At 41.1% G+C, this 21,816-nt stretch overlaps 1 protein-coding gene across 2 annotated transcripts in view; it reads right to left on the reverse strand.

Annotated features, from left to right (window-relative positions):
• The window catches only part of LOC135301016 (Krueppel-like factor 16), a 263,897-nt gene that overhangs the window by 94,609 nt on the left and 147,472 nt on the right, over nt 1–21,816 (reverse strand). The window contains exons 1-3 of one of the 2 annotated variants that reach the window (XR_010362771.1): nt 8,996–9,149; nt 8,375–8,537; nt 3,461–3,640 (exon numbers count right to left, since the gene is read on the reverse strand). Coding sequence is in view for 1 of the 2 variants with exons in the window: in XM_064421136.1 (XP_064277206.1) it covers nt 3,622–3,640; nt 8,375–8,537 (182 nt within the window). In the remaining variant the exon portion in view is untranslated. Of the gene's footprint in view, nt 1–3,460; nt 3,641–8,374; nt 8,538–8,995; nt 9,150–21,816 lie in introns of those variants that run through there. The other variant, XM_064421136.1, reaches the window with a different exon arrangement.

Raw genomic sequence — 21,816 nt, forward strand, 5'->3', positions numbered from 1 at the left:
AATTAGGAACATCACTTATACCAAAATCTTCAAGAAAGATCATGACTTGCCCAAAATACTCTAAATTAACATTACTCCTGTTCTACCTTTCTCCTGGTTACCCAGAGAATTTAAGCATCTCCCTATGCTATTTCTTGCAAGATCTTTTTGTTCCTTAAAATCTTAAAATAAAATTTCTTTTCTTTCCAATGCCTGATAGAGCTTTTTCTCACAGGACCTCCTGCACAGGAATCCTGTACAGAGACAAAGAGCCCCATACTGAAAACCACTGCTGTGTTTAACTAAAGCTGTCGGCGCTTTTTAAAACCCATCAGAAACAGGACTGAATCAGAAACAGGACTGAACATACACTCATCTCGTGATCATTCTTCAGCTGGAGATTGAATCAGCCAGCTGACTGCACAAATGAAGATTTTCTTTAGAGAAGAAAAAGGTTAAAGCACAAAGTTCTCAAAATTTAAAAGATGCCAAAGGAAAAGTGAACTGCTATGACTGAACTTGCCTGTGGAGGCAAATCTGAATAATATACTCAGCACTGAAAGTTCACCTCAAATATTTTAAGTCTGGCAATATTCTAAGGAACAGAAAACAATGACAGTAAGAGGCAACTAGGCTCTGCCACAATTAACTTCCCTTGTTTCACTACTCTCATTTTAGTTGGAGAAAGTCAATACCTTTGCAATTTTCTAACTTAAGGACATGTATCAATCTTTATGTTACATACTGTATTTCTACCACAGCACATTCCTTCTCTGAGGAAAAAAAAAAAAAAGAAAAAGTATTATCAGTTATTTCCTGTGGGCTGGAAAGAAATCCAGCTTGAAAGGCTCACAAGAGCAATTTAATACTGGAGCAACTGCACTGTCCATTCTCTGTGTTCATTGCTCACCAGCTGAGTGAAGATCACTGGTGTACAAGGGCATCTGCTTTTCTCAGGTGGGTCTGACAAGCCCAAATTATTCCATTTCTTGTGGAATTACAAAGAAAACTGCAGCTGAGGGAAAAAAAATCCCACACAACCAAACCTCTTCCTTCACCTGAACACATCCAAATTAACTTTCAAGCAATTTAACAAGCATGGGGTCAGCCTTTCCTCTCAGCTATTATTTATTGTATACACTGATGATGTTCTGAATACAAATTTATTTTAACTATTTGTGACAATACCATTTGGCATTACCTGATTTTATTGTTTTATTGTTAAATGGGTTTCTTCCTCAAAAAATGAACTCCAGAGACTTTAATCTTAACAAGACTTCATACATTAGAGTTCTTGGAATAGACCACTTCCTTAAAAATACATGAAGATCAAGTTTTAGAGGATTTTAATTTTGTTTCTGATGTTGTAATTTATTCTGAGGTCTAGTCCTAAAGAGATAACATGTCTTACTAGATTTAGATATGTCAGAGGTAGCAGTAATAACTCACTGTTTTCTTAACAAGAACAACCACCACTTAAACCAGACTGATCTTTTTTCTTTCTCTCCATTTTAAAAAGAAGTTTCTTATGATGAGATATTTGTGTTTTAAATTCAGTGTAAAATATATGGACACACAAATCTCAGCTTTTCAACACTGCTGGCACTAACTAAAGACATAAACCATGACAAAAATCATCAAACTGGTAACATTTCCTCAATAGAAGTCATCCCTCTAGATAATTATTAAAGGCCTCAAAACTCCTGACCCCCAAGTACCTTTTCATCAGACACACAGCCCCAGACTGCTGTCCCCAGGTGATACAGACATAAATGGGCTTCACAGCCAATAAACACAAGATGTTTTGGACCAAGCTGTGAGAGGAATCAAATAATAGATTCTCTAAGGGCTCTTAGAGAAACTGTGTGGTGGCAACTCTCACACACCAGTGACCCCCCAAGACTGACATTTCAGCTCATCTCAGCTGCCTCAGAGCTGACATAAAAGATGTACAACCCCTGAAGTTAAAAGATCTGCCACATACAGGGCTCTGCCCTCAGACACAGGCAATCCAAACCACTTTACATATTTATAACATGTATGCATGAACACACAGGTTTCCTATGCAAAACAAAACAATATCATTCTGTGCCAGGATTCCTGGGCAGCTTTTTCATGTGCTTGATGTAATCCACAGTTGGGCCATGCAGGCTCCAGATCAGCACGATGGATTCCTCAGCCAAATGGTAATTTACAGTAGTCATTTCCAGAAATAGGACACTGATGTAATGGTTACACAAGTCTTTGCTGTGCTCATTAATACCTCTGGTGTTCTGGGGTGCACAGTGTGGTACTTGTGTCCATCTATCGTTCTTATCTACAGCATTTGAAGTGATAGCAATGAGAGAAAATAGGCATGCTTTGCCTTTATTGCAGAGGCACAGATGATGGGAGGATAGGGGATAACCAGCTCCAATCAATAAATAAATGAATCTGCAAGCTGTTGATTCCCCCACACTTATTACTGTGCGTTCTACCACAAATATTCTCTTTGATGCTTACAAGAAAGATGAGCTACAAAGGCTGCAAGAATGCTTATGCCCATTACTGTCTTAATTATAAACTTGTCTGTCTATAAACAAATGAAAAATAATGTCTGTTTGTAGGCCCAGGCCAAACTCCTAGGGCTACAAAGTGAGCATTCCATTATTTTTCATTTATCATAAGCAGCATTTTATATTGCCCTGAATGTGAACACCTGCAACATTAACAACTGTGCCCAACACACATTTAGAAAACAAAGTTTCTGGAATGTGTTTTAGTTACATATATGACCTAAAACAAACCGAAGAAAAAAAAGTCATGTATAAGAGAACATACTGATAGCCTCTGGAAAATGCTCTTTATATAAAATCCTATGACTACAGTCATGGAGAAGGGATCCTGATGACACCCCAGCTACATTGACAGAGAAATAAGGAAACACACTGGAAGAGTTTAATTCACTGAATGTAATGGACACCATTACAAAACACAAAACAAAAACTCTAAGAACAAACAATGGCATAACCTGTACACAGGTTATGCAGCTATTTCTATATTGCAGCTATTTCTATACTGCAGATATTTCTCAGGAGCTAAGCAAAACAAAATCCGTCCTAGTCAGTGGTTCCTACTTTCCCTGCTTATACCAACACTTACTTTTCATAGTTAAACACTTCCGTATTTTGACACATATTTTCAAATTTATTCAAAAGAATAAAGAAAACTTAATACATCCTTTTATTTGTTAATACTGAGCAATTTCTTTATATATACATATATACATTTATATATATTTAATTCTGGTAGTAAACTTCTTGTTCTTTCTGCTTTGATTATTTAAACAAATATTGCATTGAAATTTTCTAACAATGCCATTGCTCCTACAGACAGGGGTCAATGCACAAAGAGGATTCTCTCTGCTCTGAATTACACCTTCACTCTTTGCACCAGCTTCTACTTTGCAACTAAGCTGTTTGCTCTTTATTTTTAATCTTACCTTAAGCATCAGAAGACCTGCAGGAGTCCTGCAGACAGTGGGATGGAAAACTTCTGCTTGGTGACTTTCACTGGGCATTTTGAATGATGGTTCAGATGAGTAAGAGCTCTTCCAGCATTAAAATAATTTCTGCTGTAAATTTTACACTCCTGACAGGGTGACTACATCCAGGCTGATATGCTGCAAAAATAATAAAATAACAACTTTCACCACCCAGAAACAGGCAAATATGTATCAACTGAAGCAGTAAATGTCTGAAAGGGTTTTCTGAACACTGCTTTTGTAACTCTGGGGCAGGATATCAATATTAGCTGCAAGAGAAAGGCTGCCTGCACACTGCATTCAGATCTTGAGCACACAAGAGGTACGTAAACCAGTGAGAGTACAGAAGTCAGAGTTTTGTGAACACAACCATTTTTTAAACTGGGTTGTATGTTGGAGTTGCAAGCAGGGAAGAACAAGACATTTTTTGTGCACACATTTTAAGTTCACAAGGGTGGTGGATCTCAAGCAATCCCCCAGATGAGGATTCTGCTCTTTTTGTGTCCTCAACCCGCTGCTGGCTGCCTCCCTCTCTCAATCCACGGGCTTCACGATGGCACTGCACGGAGCAGTGCTCTTTGCTGGGACACTGCACTGTGCCACCAGGAAAAGCAGCAGCTCTCCAGCTGCTCCCTACACGGGCTGGGGAAGCAGAGCATCCCTGCACGGGGCAGCAGGACAGAAGCAGAGCTTTGAGCTGCACACCATGTGCATTGCAGCGCCTGCTCTTCCACTTCTACCTCACGTAGCCCGTAAAGTAACAGAGCAAACCTGAGCTGCTGAACTGGCTGGTGCAGGGGTGACACCACGGCCTCTCAAGCCTCTTGTGGAATATTTATCACCAAGTTTTTCTGGCAGGCAGAGTAACCAGGGTACAGGCTGAGGTGGCACCTCACTTGGTAATTGCACAGGCTGTAAACTCACACTGGAGACTTCCTCAGGACAACTGCGTCCTATGCCCAGGAAGCCGGAGGTGGAATTAACATTGCAACCTTAAATCTACAATAAAACTCATCAGTGAATGCAGAATTATCACTCTCTCTCAGCAGGCAAGGGCCTCCTCCACACAGCTCAGCTCGGCACAAGCCCATCCTGGACCTGGTGCTCCACAAGGGACCTGTTGTGGATGTGCCAGGCTGGCCCTGGGTGAGCCACACCTCACAGAGGCAGGAATTCCTCTTGCCCTGCTCACACAATGCTTGCAGACACCTCAAAGACTCTGTGAGCAGTATTTGAGCAGCTTGGCAACTGCATCTTTGGTAGCTTCTACAGTGCAAGTTTTACCTGTAAAAATGCTTGTCCCACACTGGAAAAATATGTAAATAACATCACTCCATAGCTTTAATAAAATTAAATGTATTTTTGTATTTGTAGTTAATAAAGCATGTGAAATACTAAATGTAACTGTACCCATGTACAATACACTAACTCACAGCTTTCTATAGCAACACATATGCTGTTGGACTCATCAAGCAATTTCTATAGGGGCAGGGTGATTAATTTCAATCCATACTTCTAAACACGTGTCTCAGAGCATTAATGTATACTTTAATTACTGTGCTAAGCAGATGAGCACATAATAGCAGCTATCATTTCAGAACTTTACAGATGTGGTTCACTATTTGAAAAAAACCCTCTTAGATGAACATTTGCTTTACAAAAGCAGCAGACTCTTGATCTTATAGATCTTGCTTTATTTTAAAATCAAATCACAATTTCATGATACTCAGTATTGTTCTTAAAGCCTTGGATTCCGCAGTTATGCAATTACATGACACCTAACAATTTTTAAGACTAAGTATATCTCTAACTGTTGTGTTTTATGCTTAAAACCTGTATCTCAGCAGCTCAAAAACCACCCTGCAGAGAAACTCTACAGTGCTCTAACATCTTCTAGCATTTAAACTATGGCATGATTTTCAAATCCAAGCTAATATTTTTCTATATTAATACCTGAAATTAGTAACGCCACACTATTAACCCAGTAATCTGCTGTGAAGGCCAAGGCCAGCCAACAGCATCAGCTCCTGGCACTGCCTCCAGCAGATGGTCAGCAGAAACACCCACACCACTTAAAGGGGCTGGACAAGGGTGATGTGGCTCACAGGGAGCCACTCTGCCTGTCCTGGTGCCAGCATCCCATGGGACAGCATGGGTCAGCCCCAGCACTGTCCTGAGAGGCTCCTGTGCCACTCCTCAGCCTGCTGAGCAATGCTGCAGTGTAGGCAGAATGACAGGGACCCCCATGATGGCCATCAGCCCCATGAGAAGGGGCTAAGGGACTTGAGCAGGCTTTGGTGACAGTCCCTCCACACCCAACAGGAGGCTAGGAGAAGCCAGAGCCAGGTTATTCACAGTGGGGTGTGGTGGGAGAACAAGGGACAACAGACAGAATCTGAAATACAAAAAGTTCAGGTTAGAAACAATGGAAAACCTTTCTGCCATGAAGTCAGTCAAGCAGTGGACGGGGGGCTGCACAGAAAGGATGTGCAGAATCCATACTCAGAGGCTTTCATGACCTAACTGAACAAAACCTTGAACCACCTGGTCTCAGCTGGCCAAGCTTTGAGCAGGAGGCTGGACTAGATGGCTCCCAAGGTCCTTCCACTCTGAATGATGAGCCTATGACTGCTGACCACTGCTGCCTAACTGGAATGTTCTCTGGAGCTCATCTCTTCTAAAAAAATTTTATTTGCTCTGTTCACTTTTCAGACACCCTTACTCTTGACACCCCTCAGGCCCTGGAAAAGTGTCTTATCTGACACTTGTGGGACTTTTTTTCCCTCTGAGAGCCAAGAGCTTCAGACAATTGAACTCCAAAATATTTCAGGAGATACTCTACAGCTCACAGGTTGGTTTTGGACTTCATTGTTCTATAGAATAAGTAACAACACACACACACATACACAGAGCATTTAACATGCACAACAGAGGAATGAAATACCTGTTAATTTTTTCCTCATCATGAACAAAATCCAATTTAGTTTAGGACATTTTTCCCTTATCTTTTAAAACATACAATTCCGTATCTCACCTTGACATATCTTTTCTCACTGAGGTCAAAACTACTGCTGAAATTGCTGGTATAAATGTATTTCCATTACTTTCCTCCTGCATATGTTCTACATTTTCAGCTCCCCAAGCACAGTGCAGAGATCAGGAAGAGCCCTATGGCAGCTTCCACCAGAACAGAAACCCAGAAGCCACTGGCATCCTGGCCCATGAAGCAGATTTCCACACATGGACCTGTTTTGATGGCTACTGGAATGCTGAGCATAACACCACCAATACAACCACACACAAGGGTGCTAAGAAGGAGCAGCCTTGAGCTACCTAGAACCCAAATTATGTGACATTTGAAAATGCTCCTTAGACTCCTACATGAGGTCCTGGGGACATTTTGGTACACAGACTTTACAGCTCAAGTCTGAAAATAGGACAGAAGGAACTCACTGAAACAAGTATTACAAGTAGTTTGAAATATACAGCTATAACAGGGGACCCCAAAGCAACTCACACACACACTTAGCACAAACCTACCATACTGTTATTAGAAGACCACCTGCCTAAAGCAACTGCTTTAGCTCCTGGAATGCTTCTGCTTAATTTCTTTGTCTTGTCCAGCTGGGCCCTAACTCCATTTTGCCAATGTGTATAACTTCCCCTTAGAAAATATCAAATGGACAAATCAGGTTCCTCTGGAACCAAGGTATTACTGAGCTCCATAAGCTATTAAGGGGTTTCAAATTATGGCAAACAAATCCCTCAAGGCTCACTTAGAAAAAAATATAAAAACACAGGTCTAAGCTTGCCAGACTGTCTGCCTCTCACATTCACACAAACCCGCCTCAGAAGAAAAAAAAAAATCTTTATTATGTATGAGGTACAGACCATCTGCGATGGGCTTTGAGAGCCAACTTAAAAGTGGGGGGGAGGAGAGTGTTCCCAACTGCATTCACAGTCAGTGAAGAGCTTGAGACTCAGCAGCTGTCTGTGAGCAGGGAAGAGGTGGTGGGTCAGGATGAATGAGGCTGCACAAGACCTGCCAGGGTCAAGGATGGAAAGGCACATTGTTACACACAAAACTGTGTAGAAGCATATGGAGAACAGCAGCAAGAACCAAGAAAACCTCGTGGAGACAGTAAGACAGTCCTATAAACAAGGTACTCTAGAAATGCTGCTTCCCTGTCACTGCAGAAAAGTAAGGGATGATAATATTATTATGTGGCTGTAATACAGACCACTGAATGCCTCGTGCCATGGGAAGTAAGAATGGTAACAGCAGTAAACTGGTAGCAGCAAAGAATATGGGAAGGCTTTCTTTTTTACCTTTTCTTTTAGAGAATTATACACATCTTTCCATATCAGTCCTCAAAATTTTTGTAATTATTTTGACACCTCTTTTCACTACTCCACTACACATATCTGTCTTAGCCATTTACTGTTATGCATACCATACAGCTCAATAATGTTTCATTTCTGAAAAGGAGAAAAAATACTTTTAAAAAATTTTAACCACCGAAACTAGAGTTAGATTCAACCCTCCCTGCCCAAAAACCCCCAAATCCCGTGAGAACATTTTTAAACATCTAGCAGATTGTACAAACACCTTTGTGTGTTTGCAGCTCAACATGAACTGTGACCAGGTTAATATGAGTAAACCCTTACAAGTGACTGTTGCCGATTCTGTCAGGAAGCAAATCTATTTACATCTTTACTCAAGCCAAAATCACTGCAAGTATTTGTCCTGTTTCATAAAATTTTTCAGGCTACAAATTAAACCCTGGCTGGCTAAAACTCACTCATGCCTGTGGGGCCAGGCTGTCATCTGGACCGTGAGTGTGTGCATGGGCTGATCCTGTGAAAACTTACCAGCTGTGGAAGGGGCACTGGTGAATCTCGCCGTCACTACTCCCTTTTCCCAGTGGTCTGCTGCAGCTGGCTGCTGGAGATGAGGGCTCTCCACGCTGAATCCACGGGCTCAGACCTCGGGCAGCAGCAGTGAGCCATGCCCCTCCAAGGGCCGGAGCAGGACCTGCGGGTTTGCAACGAGGCAGCTCAGGTGCGGGTTCTGCTGAGGAAGCACTAATCCCCAGGGAAAGGGTGGGGTGGGGAGGGGAGTTTGGGGCAGTAGCAACTCCAAGCAGCTTCCAGGAGGCTTGCCAGAGCCCCAGGCCTGCTCCTGCACACAGCCCCACATGCCAGGCCCTTCGGCAACATCCGCGCCCGCACAGGAGGCCGAGGCCTGGCGAGAACAGGCACCGTCCAAACGGGTACAGGGACATCACTTTCACTTTGCTCAAGCACTACAAAGACCAGGAGAAACAGTGCAGGAGTGCTGGGCTTAAATTTGCTCATTTATTTAAAATAAGGTCAATTTTGCCAATATCTGTAGAAAATTTACTGGCTGTGCCTCTGCAACTCCACGCTGGTCTGCATACACTAAGCATCAATTCAGATGAGCCCTTGCTTTGAGAATGACTTTTTACCCACCTATCTAGGAATATGGTTATGCCGAAGCAGGGAATGTTAAGTTGTTTCCCAGACTGTTCCTGAATCCAACTGCAACCTGTTTATTTTGACCTCAGTTCTTAGAAACTGTTGATGCCACGGTAGAAATATGCTGTGTGTTCCAACAGGCAACAAACAGTCCTAATGAGAGCACACTCCATCTGTGCTGCCAGTGCACACAGCCTCAGCCTATAGCTCGGATACGCTGGAGCTCGGCGTGCAGGGACGAGCTCGTGCTGCAAGGGACGTCCTGGCACAGCAGAGCTCCCCGAAACAGGCCTCTGGGAGAGTCCCGAGGCAGCCAGGGTAGGCACCAGCAGCACTCGAGCTCTCCCCTCCCCGCTCTGAGTTTGCAGAGTACAAGCGCTTACGTTTTTTAAAACGTTCCAAAACTACAAAGTAAAGAAAGCTGACTTGAAAACTGCCCAGTGCTCTCAAAAGGTAGGAGTTAAAGCGTGCAGAACATATGGCACTATTTACAGCCAAGGGAATTTTCCATCAGCCTCGTGCTCTGCAAAAGGTACATTACAGAAAAATGCATGTGGGGATCCTTTAATTTCTCTTGCATCTTCCCTTATAAGATGCAGCTGGGGAGCAACACCCACCGGTATTGGTAGCATGAAACGGCGATCCTTTCCTGTTACCGAGGTCTGGTACAAATTACCGTGGATTTAGAGGCACTATATAAAAGACAGTGCTGATTTGTTTCTAAATTTGTATCTTGATTAAACTGTCAGGCTATAGCACAAATGCAGAGCTCACCTGACTTTAAAATCCTACAACAATAAATTATCCAAGAAGTGCAGTACAATTTGAAAATGCTTATAAATGGATCAATACTATGCTTTATGTTTAGATTTTACATCTCGGTCATGCCAAATCAAATGGAATAGAAGCAGCACTTTACATTCAAACTGTAAACTCGGTGTGCTCCAAATAAAACTGTATGGGAGGGGAGACTGTGAAGCAGAATTTTAAAAACCACCAAGCTGGCCAACAGAATAACAACTGCATTATTATTTTCAGAATTATTTTTAACTGTGTTGTGGTAAACACACAAAAAAAAAAAAAAAAAAAAAGGGCCAAAACTCCTCGGGAGTTTTGCATGCAATTCTCAGGAACTTGCATGCAAACTTGCATGGGTCAGATCAGTGTTCTTCAGCATTCATTCATGTAAATTGAGCAGAATTTGGTCTCATCTGTTAAAGCAAAGTCATTTACTCCAGAAGAGCTTCAATGATACTGAATGTATTTTAACTATCCAGAATCTCAACGTCCAGGATTAGTGCTGCAAACACACATAGGCATTGCGGTCTAATGAAAGAAAAAGTCAACACAAATATGGTGCAGTAAAAGTGAGATCAGCCATGCAGAACTTCCAAAAAGTAGCTTAGGAATTAAACTACTATTATTAAAGCTACTGTTATTGAACTGTGTTAGAGCTTTCACAGTTTATTGGGCCATTCTGCATAATGCAAATATTATAAAACAGAGCAGATCAGTTTTCCATCATGATTACAAGCCACTGCTGTACCTAAAGCTTTTGCTTTTTTAACTGATGTTCTTGTATGTTTGAACACAATTTTTCTACTTGCTTTTACAGGGTATCCATGTAAGAAAAGAGCTATTCTAAATTAATTAATCAACACACACCCTTCCAAAGAGGGAATATATGATAAAAGCATTACATAGTGAAATTCAGGCATATTTTTATACTCTCAAAAGAGGGTAATTGATCCTCCCCTCTCCCCAGTTTCAAATGTGGAACTTGGCTGCTATGGATTCTTTCCCACACAAATCAAGCCCTAGCTCTTTTGAATTGAAACAATATGGGATGATTATTGTGGGAAATTTTTTACTGTTACTGTAATTTAAAACTTTCTGTACCTAATTTTGCATTTTCTATAAATCAAAAACCCATTTCACTTAGGGCTACAATTAAACAGAGGAAATCAAAGACTAACTTCTAAGCAAGTCTTGCTATTAATCATAGGACAAACTAGTAGTACAACTACTTTTACTGCAGTTCCTTTCTGCCTGGGAACTACATTTTCATCTGAAGCTCGAGTTCTTCAGAGCAGTCTGTGCCACAGATGAGACAAATTAAATAGAGGTACAGTGAATGGGAGAGCACCATGTGCTGCTGAAGATGAGCCTGCCCAGCAGCCCAGCACAGGGCCACTGCAGAGACAACTACTCAGGGTCTGACGCTGCCATTCCAGAAGCTACCAGGCTTCTTCCTTCACCAGGAGCAGCCACGGAGTCACGGCTGTTGCTTTACACATCTGAACTGAAATCAGCATCTTTCTCCTTTTAAAAGAAAAATTTACAAAAGCAGTGGATTTCAACACTGAAGTTTGTATTGAAAACTGGACACGTGAACACAAAATTAAAATTGGAGTGCAAAATGAAACCATGTGGAATATGGAAACATAGGTCTTCTGTTTGTTCAAACTGGAAATCAGATGATGTATTTTTATTTTCTAAAAATAAAAAAATGCATATTGATCGCTAGACAAAATAAAACATGAATTCTCAAATCAACAGAAACATATTTCACCCAGCTGTCTTTATTTTTTTTTCTCTGTCTCTGTTTCTCAAAGAAAAATTTTTATGTTATTTCTTTATTTTCATGTATTTTAGGGAGAGGTTTAATGTCTCATGGTGTTAGTCTTTGCAAAACTCCTACAGAGGTACAAGTCATACAAGTCATCACATTATCTACAGCAGTATATCTACAATAAGAATAAGTGATACTAGTAAGTTATTCATAAAATATATGCTCAAAAGAAAAATTGGCTTCCAGCTAAATAGTCCCCAATGTGTATATTCCATGCTAAAAAGGAGCCTTTTACCGATTGCAAAATAAAATTCAAATGTATCTTATAAAAAATTCCACTTTTTAAAATCAGACACAAAGAAAACAGCTGTGAGGAGTTTGAGGAGTTATTGGAAGGGCTTCTTACACAAACAAAACCAAACCTTCCCAACACTGACTTACGACTCTAATACCGTGATTCAACAAAACCTGAATGGAAATGGTTTCACCTCTGAACAGACCTAGATTTCAAAAGTAAATGACTTACTGAGGCTATAGATTGAAACATTGTTTTACCATTGATTTTCTTCCTAAGATCTCTCACGTACTTGCAACTCTCATTATCTCTGACAATGAGCTCCTTTTTCAGCAATTGACACATCTGGTTCTCTAAAAGTGCACTGAAACCATGTCAGTGGCTGTGGCACCAGGAGCTCCTGGCTGCTGAAACCTGCTCATCCCTTTGAGCACACCTTTCACTGAGGAACAGGGAGCTTCTTCTGCCCATCAGTCAAAGGCAGGCACCCACCACACAGGAGGTGCACGAGCAAAACAATGCCTGCAAACACAGCTTTGCCTACCAGGAATGCTGGAAAGACTGGATGTCAATTGACCTAAAGGGTGAAGAAAGAAAGAGTGGGGACAGCCCAAAAAACCAAACATAGAAGTTTGGAAGGCTCGTGAAAGAGCATGAGAAAAGCCCAGAGCACTCACTTCATGCAGATAGCTACAAACCCTGCCCAACTCCACAGTCCAGACTGGAACATCTACACCTCCTCTTTTTCTGTTTAGCTTTATCACATTAGTTTCTCCCATTTGATCTCAACTGATACTGCAAACAAGGGACAGGAGTTGCCTGCCCCAGCCAGCTTGCACACCCCTGGTGCTCAGGACATCCATATGCAGCTGGGCCTGGAAATGGAAATGAGAGTCCAGGACCACTCGCTAACAAAAGCACTCCTGAGCCAGCTGGAGACACCAAAATAAACACCAGCACCACAACTTAGGGGCCCAGCAGCACTCACCCACAGATTTTCAGAGCCATTAATAATCAGACTATAAAGCTGCCAAACTGGGCAGAGGAATACTAGGGGAGAAGTCTGGCTGCAGGACTGCTGTATTCCTACCTTTGGTTCAAAGCACTGGTTTGCCAGCCAGCACCAAATGACTGGGGATGAGAGGAGAGGAGATGTGCTGGAGAGGTGGAGAGGACATGGAAAGAGGACACAGAGAGTCCTACAGGTGGGTGCACAGGTCAGTCCTATGCATAAGCACCTGCAGGACTTGGTTTTCACAGGCACATTTATTAAAAATGCAGGGAAAAACTAAACCCAAACAGCTTTTCTGGTGTTTCTGAAACGCCCTGGCCTGCTGGAGCTGTCCACACGGTGGAAGCAGCGTGGCTCTGTGCACTCAGCTGCTCCTTGCTGAGCACCCCGTGTGTGTCTGGGGCACTCCAGGGTGGCCACGCTCCTGGGGAATGGACACTGGACACAGAGTGACCCAGACATCTGCTGCTCCAGCCACTGCAGAGCCACCAAAACTGCCTCCTGCCTCCCAGAAGCCAAGCTCCTAGTGCAAACAGAGGAGAGGCTGCTGCAAAAAGAAAGGAATCCTAAACTCAATTACATTTAGGCAAGCAATAGGATAAAAAGAATAGAATTGTCAGAGAGAAAAAAAAAAATCCAGCAAACAAAACATGTAAAATATGCTTATGTCTTTATTTTTAAAAGTTGTCTCCCAGCTTTCTGTTCTGCAGGGAGCACGTAAGATGTTATGATTTGTAAGTTCTACTTTTCATGGTGATTGTTTAGTATTCTGTAAAGGTTTGGGGGGATTGGGTTTTTTTGGATTTTTTACGCAATGATCTACCTAACCTCCCCATATAATCTTAAAATGCTATCAACATACCGGATTTTAATTACTTGCACAGCAGAATCCTAAACTGGAAGGATAGGAGACCAGGCAATTTCACCCAGCATCTTTCTCCCAAGCTGTTCAGATCCGACCTGGATTTTGACTTCAGGTATACTGATGCAGATGCTGAGTGTGTCAGTCTCTCCTATTATTTATCAATGCATAAAACAGAGTGATTAATTTACAAGATAGTGGTGATGAAAGAACCTCATGGCAAGCAATACATAACCTTTCCACTTTGGTAAGGAATACTAGTGAATTTTGGGAGGCAAGGCCTCCCAAAGCTATGAGGAAAAGCCTCCATCAAAGGCAGTCAAGGCCTACAACAGCAGCTACACCCCAGATGTAGACTACAAGATGCCCCTTGTGCAAGGGCAGCACTGGACCCCTGAAATTCTGCAGACTCCGCATTCTGAGCAACTCTCCCTTCCCAGAGAAGTGTTCTGTGTGTTGGCTGTACTTGGTTTATTCAGACATCAGCTGTTTCTCACACCAGAAATCTCATGGGCAACACCAGATTCATCTCCAGCTTACAAGGGAAGGTGCTGAGGCACAGAAAGAGGAGGAAACTTACTCTCATACCCAAGGCTGAGTGAAAAAGAATCTACCAACTTCTCACTCACTTTTCCAAACAATGGCATCACAATTCCCATTCCATCAAGGCCTAATTTATGGACAATAGCATGTCTAAATGCATATTTCACAAAGTAAAGGTCATTATAAGAAAAGACAGAAAAATGACTAAATAAAGTCTGTGATCAAAATAATCTGCAGTCCCAGAAGTGTTAATTTTTCTTTGTACCCATTATTTCTTCCAGTGGCTTCTACAGCAGTAGCTCATGGTACATGACAGACAGAAAAAAGCTGGGGGCTATATGAAGTGATTTGAGTGGGGCTTAAACTTTATGTAGGCCTTGAACTAGCTATCAGCACGAAGCTGAAATTCACTCTGTGAAGAGTGGCTTTATTGTTTTTTAAATTGCCATTAGAAGCAGACCCACCCAACAGCTACTGGTCACCTGTGGAAACTTTTGTCCTGAGCACTCTACAGAAATGCTCATTACAGAGCTGGAACTGAGGCTGCAAGTGCACTGGCAAAGTGGTTTTTCAGCTTGATCTCCTGGTGTTAATTGAATTCTAAAGATTTTTCTATTTGTTCTTCCACTGCTTGCGGCCTTAAAACTAATAGACACAGTTAAGGCATAGGACTAGTTTTTCACAGATTAATGTTCAGGAGAGGTTGTTAGCACTTCTGCTGAACCTTCAATTGCTCTTCCATTTAATGTTTTAGGTTAGATTGTATCTCAGGAGGAACATACTGAACAAGAAAAGTTACAAAATTCAGGAACTGGACACAGGTGCACTCACCCCCCTTTTCCAGGCGAAATCCAACCCACCACCAAGCCTGCGTGGACTCTTCAGCGTATTCAGCTCAGCAGGCATCAAAAGTTAAAAAGCTTGCAGCAATTATTTCAACAATAATGGAATTTTAGTGCTTCTGTGTCCAGCCCAGAACCTTATATGGGTGCAAACCAGCCATATCCAGCTGACACTAAAGAAATCTATTTTGGGAAGAGAATTATGCTCATACTTTAAGTTCCTTGCAACTTGATAAAACCGATTGCAAGACGTGGCCTGCAGTGCCCTGGACCAAAGGGACCTGCACAGCAAGGACACACACACAGGTGTGGCACCCTCCACAAACACGCAGCTCTCCTCAGAAAATTACACTTCTTCTGTGTTCACCGACTTCCACTCTGGCCTGCTCCTTACAAGAGTCACAGCCACCTTCCAGCTGGCTTTCCTGTCCCAAATCAGCCCACTCCAGGCCACCTCGTTCCCAGCTGGCTGCACCTGAAGCCATCTGCTACTCCTCAATATATTTTAATTAATTAATTAGATAGAAATCCTTTCTCTTCTCTTAAGCAACACTGCTGAGCTTTGATTCCTGAAAGCATTTTGGGGAAAACAAAATGCAAGCACCAGACAGATACCATTTTTATGTTGCTAAATACCACCCCCAAAAACATTTTGTGTTATAATCACTACTCTAAGTAAGTGCTAAATAGCGTCTTAAATGTGTACATGTGAATACTGTACATGCAACTTCACTTTTATTTACACCAAACAGGAGCACACTCATACAAAAAATACTCAGATCTCATACATGAAACATATACATAGTAATGTAGGTTATACTTTAAATGAAATAATTTTATAGAGACATTCAAAGGTACCAGTAAGACAGTAGAAATAATTGTTTTAGTATAATTTAAAATGTAAATGTCATGTAATATGTAATTTAAATGTAAATCTGCACCTTAAACCTTCAATCCATCAATGTAAATCTCCATTTAAGAAACAAAATTTCCATGTGATCATGTTAATTCCTCCTTCTATAATAATTATAGAATGAGAAACGTATAACCTTCAATTAAAAACTGGTAACTAGCTATCTTCATAACAGATCGAGTTGAAAAACTGTTTTTATAAAATGGTTTACTAATAAAAATAAATTTTAAAATGTTAATTATTTATTCACATAATAACTAAGCAATCAAAAAACCCTATAGGTCACACTGCATTAAAACCAAAACTAAACCTTGCGATGAACCCCTGCAGCAAAATTGTATATGTCCTTTGGGCCTATAACAGAGTTTCCACGCATTTTGGGATGTGATCAATTCCTTCTGTGCACCCTGCAATTCATAAATGCGTGCTGGATTAGGAAGAATACTGATGCCGTGTCCCTTAAAGGCAGAAAGCAGCATTCTGACACTCCTTGGGTTAAAATGGGTAAAGCAAGAAGGCACAAAAGCTCACTGCCCAAGTCTAAGGCTGTGCAGAATGTAGCATTCTTTAAATGTACTTTAAGAGTCATTCGAGTTCAGGCTTCCTGCATCAGGTTTTTAAATTAGTGTTAGTTGGGTTTGAGAGTACAATCCAAAACCCTCTGATATCTGTGGGAGACTTTCCATTGATTCAGGACTGGATATGCTATTTTGTTTCCTATAGACAAATCAGACAATACATCTTATCTGCCAAAGGTAACAAAACGATCATGAGAACTCTCCTTTCTTAAAAAAAAAAAAAGTCTGCAACCAGAGAGAAAAATAAACATATACATAAAAAATAAGAAAATAAAGAATGATTTATCAAAGAGGAAAATCTTTTGAAAATGATACTTGCTGTATATACAAATGTAGAAGTAAATATACCAGAGCTCTTTGTGTTTGGGTAGCAAAACAAATACAGCGATCAAAATCTCTTGGATGCAACAAAACAGCCTTCCTAGCCTTTTGCAGACTGCATTCCAATAAAAAGCACAAGCAGCTCTGAAAAGATTGCCAATGCATTTAGAAGTCCATGTCAAAGCTTCGTGTTCACCAACACAGAACTGCCTGAACTGAAACAACTGTCCATCTGAGACACTGTCAATATTTGTAGCTGCTTTATGGTTATTACACCCTGCAGATGAAAATGCAAATGAACTCTCGCACAGAGCAGCCCCTCCTCGATCACCTATGCCACTGTGATTCCACGAGGCAGGTTACTGTGAGCAGTGCTTCAGAAATAATAACCTAACTTGTGTGAAAAAACCAGCATTTGGTGATCACTTTTACAGGCCCCTCAATCTGACTCCTCTCTCCGAGGAATTAAATGCAGAGTGAAACACCTTGGCCTAGCAGGGCTGTGAAAAACAAAAACGCTCTGCTCTCACATATTTCTCTAATCTGCTCAGTTCAGCAGCCTGTCCACCCAGCATTAAAATAAATAGACTCGATGGTGCTGCTCCTTGTCTTCTAGCCCCTGCTTGCAGGGTACTTTTCTACTTTTGAAACTACATAAATAAGGGAAAAAAAATCAGAGAAAAATAAAGAAAACAACAGCAGTCTAAATAGTACTATTTTTTCTAATTTGGCACTCCAAAAATATTCACCTCTGTAGTTATAAAACCATGTGAACTCTTTTATTATTGAAATTGTAGCTGGCCTGTCCTCTGGAAATGTCTGCTTACATTGACAAAAGAACTTCAGGAGCTGAATGAATGCCACAGCAAACATATCTGTGTGAAGGTATCTGAATAAATGGGCAACATGCTAAGTGTCCTTCAGATTTAAAGTATGGCAAAATATCAGTCAGCAATTCAAATGCAATCAATCAAGGGCTGTAGAAAATGATGACTTAATTAATATTTGATAAAGGTATATTGGTTATTATAATAGTAAATTCGTTTTTCCTTAGCTCCTCTTCCCTCCCCTTTGCAAAATGTTCGATCGGTATGCAAAGCAATTTACTTTTCTATTTGCGCTTTAACAAGTTTGAAAAGAGCAAATCACTTTGAAACTCCACACAGATTGGACAGGAGCTAAATGTTTTCCTTGGCAGATAACAGGATACGACGGTTGAGGTTAATTTAAATTTACGTGTGTAAAAATAAATAGGCAGTACATTGCCATCTCAGATCTATAGACTCCTTCCAAAAAGGCTGCCCTAATTTAAATAAAGAATGCATAAGGTAATGCATCAGCTACATACCAAATATTGACCCAGCATTCCCTCTTTTTTATTCATAGAACACTCATTTGGAGCACCAGTGAGATAAAGCTCTTTGGAGCATCCCCCCCCTCTTTTTTTTTTTTAAAGCCAAACACCAAATATGATTCATGCTTAGATGTGTAATTTGGAGCATCATGCCTAGACAATTTTAATGAGAGTTTTGAAAAGTTTTGTGAAAGACCCTGAAAACCACTGTAGCAGTCAGATCTTTATTTGAAACTATTATGTATATAGTCTTAATCCAAATCCCATTTGAAGTCAGTGAAAAAACCCCTGTCGCCTTCAGAGGCCTTAGGATCAGATCCTTTGTTTCCAGAGGTACAGAACAGCAAATTTCAAATGTATGTAAGAACGAGGAGTATACAACTACTAAATAAATGGTAACATTAATCTGTGAAAAAAGACAGTTTTTATAAAGGGCAACTCAAAATTATGAGATCTCATATTTGATGCTATATTTTTTTTTAAAGACAGGCTGCAAAGGGCCTGATCCTGAGCATTTTATTCCTACATATCCCTCTACAAATGAAGGTGTCTTGAACAGAATTACATTCTATTTTGGAGATCATAAGTCAAATTTAAATAAAACCCTTCTCGAACTGGAGATTTAAAATATCCTCTGTGAGTGCAGAGGAATACTTGTGGACAGATTTCTGCACCAGTGCTAAGAGAATCACGGGCTGGTTCGCTCTCTGGTGAGAAGTTACAGGCCGGAATTATTAGTGATTCCACAAATGTGCACACAGAGTATGTTAGTGAATATCTGGTGGAGGGGGATTGCTCCAAAGGCCATCAAACTCAGCTCAACAGAATTCAGTGTGGCTCAGGTATGGAGTCAGATGCATAAACAAGGGCAGATCTGCACAGCACAGTTTAGAGCAGACAAACTCAGGACTTGCAGAAGTGCGTGTGCACTTCCAAACACCTACCCGTCCATTTTCTATCTGCTGGGATCACTGCTGGGGAACGCCTATTGTGCTGGCTACAGGGATTCCAACTTTTTGTCTTCTGGCTGCAAACGTGAGTCTAGCTGCACACACACTGAATAAATGAACACTTATCTCTGCGACAATCAAACGCGCTGGGCGAGCACACACTGCACGAACACGCATGCAGCTATGAAGGAACACGCTCCACAGTGTGTCTTATTTGAGAAACAAAACACATGCAGTCCTATTTTTAAATTATTTTTCCCCCCTTCTCGGACAGGAACAGGCACCATAAACCAGCATTAGGACTGTGGCAGCGTGGCTTTGTTGTGCATCTCAGACCTGCACAAGCACCACCACTGCAGGGGGAGGAGGGAGGGCTGATTACCAGCACCTGCTTCAAGCTGCGAGGGACTGATGCAGTTAGCAGGAAAAATGCCTAATTAGAGCACATTTCCATTTTCCTGAGGGAAGGTGTCACGATCACGGGCCTGCCCCTGCCCTGAGCACCCATGTGCATGGCAGACTCTGAGCACCAAGGCCCTGCCAAGGTTTATGGAACATGTGGCACATGGATGGAGGCCGAGTGCAGCACAGAACCCATTCTGCTCGCAGGGGAGCTGATGAAGCAATGAGTGAATGTGAATTACCTCCCCCCCCCACCACCAAAAAAAACCCCCAAAAAAAACCCAACCTTTTTTTTTTTCCCCCAAAGAAAACTAGATGAAAAAAAAGCATTCCTTCCACTCCTTTTATTTCTGCTTATCTGCTACCGAAGGTTTATGAATACTTGGCATGTACTATGAGAAGACAGTGCTGTACCCACAGAGCCACACAAAATACAATCCAGCCTCACAGTCCCACTCATCTCACACATTCAACAAAGACGAGAACCCCGGACTGCACTCACATCTAGAAGAGCTAACTCCTGCTCCATTCTCTTTCCCTTTCTTTTCTCCGCCTCCTCCTCTCCTTTACCCACAATAAAATCTCTCGTACCCTGATCCCAACCTGGCAACGTTCATCCGGACGAAATCGCAATTAATTTTAAAAAGTTTAGCCAGATGGCCCAGTTGCTATCTGTGGCAGTAAGGCTCCCATGGTAGTCTGCCTGCCTGCAGATCCTGCTCCTGTGGGATCACTGCTGTGCCACGCACGGAGCGCGGCTCTGCCCAGCACTCCGCACCCCTCTCAGGCCTGGAACACAGGGACCTCACCCTTGTGCTCCCCTCGCTCTCCACACCAGTGGGTAAAAGCCAGATTTTCAGCCAAGATAGGTGGGAGGCTAACAAGAGACAGTTCATTTATCAGCAACTCCTTAAATTTCCTTTCAGAGGACAAAACTGCATTTTGAGGATTGAGGTGAGGGAGAAACACTCATTTTGCACTCAACTTGCTCTATCATAGATTATTTTAATTCTGTTTCACTCAATTATTACCTGAAAATACGCAAAACTTCATAATTTTTATCTGAAAATATGCCAAATTTCATCCTAGCCAGCTATAAAATAAATCTTTTAATTAAGCAAAGTATTGTCTATGCTTTTCATTTTTCATAACATGCATGAAAACATTTTGTACGAGAATCTTGGCACTCCAACACAAAACACTTTGAAAATGTAAATGCTCCAGCTCACATGCATAATTTCTGAAGACATTCATCTGAGGGACTGAATAGTTTTATCAGCAGTTACATTTCAAGTTACAGACTAAAAATAATTTTGAATTTAAACCCTGGAAATTGCCAATCTAATGAACAGATTTTAATCCCTCTTCAATTAACATGCACGTGGTCTTTATACACTGCTATGTTCAGCATACTTATAGAAACCCTCACTGTGAAATAAACCAGGCAATTCTGCTCCTTTTACTTGCAGAAGTAATTTCTAGCAAGTCTCCACAAAATAATGAACTAATATGTGAGAAACAATTTTATATTCCTTTAAGCTAGTCCTCATCAACAAAACAGCCCCCAAGTATTACAAGCTAAGGATCCAAAAAAAAAAAAAAAAATCTTCTTTAGATAAATAGAATCATTAGGAGCAGTATTGCCGAGTACTAGGAAATTTCTCAGTGAGGAGTGTTCAGCAGTTTGTGAACCCTCAACTAGTATTTTATTAGCATTGTACCATGTAGCTGCTACAGGCCTCTAAAAACTACTTTGAAGAAATTAATTTTAGCTATCACCAAGCCATATGCTCCTAAATTCCTTTCTTAATCTACACAGTTCACTAAAATATTCTCTAGTTACTTTGAGCATGATCAGCCAATAAATACTGCTTTACTACTCACAGTTATGAGTTGTATTTCAGTTTATGTTGCCATAAAACACTTCTAATGCAATGCCAATACGGAGATGGTTTTGATACAATGCTGTCAATGGCCTGAATTTAAAATTTTTTTTTTATAAGTCACTAGGTATTTTCAAATTATTTTGGGGTGTTTTTGGGAGGTTTCATTTAGTTGGGTTTTTGTTTATTTTTTTCAGAGAAAGCGCCTGAACTTATTTGTATTTGGTCTGTTATTTACTTTAAATCTTAGACATAAATAAAATTAACAGGAAAAGATTAAAATATTTT

The sequence above is a fragment of the Passer domesticus genome, chromosome 5 (genome assembly GCF_036417665.1).
Source record: "Passer domesticus isolate bPasDom1 chromosome 5, bPasDom1.hap1, whole genome shotgun sequence".
Classification (NCBI taxonomy): domain Eukaryota; kingdom Metazoa; phylum Chordata; class Aves; order Passeriformes; family Passeridae; genus Passer; species Passer domesticus.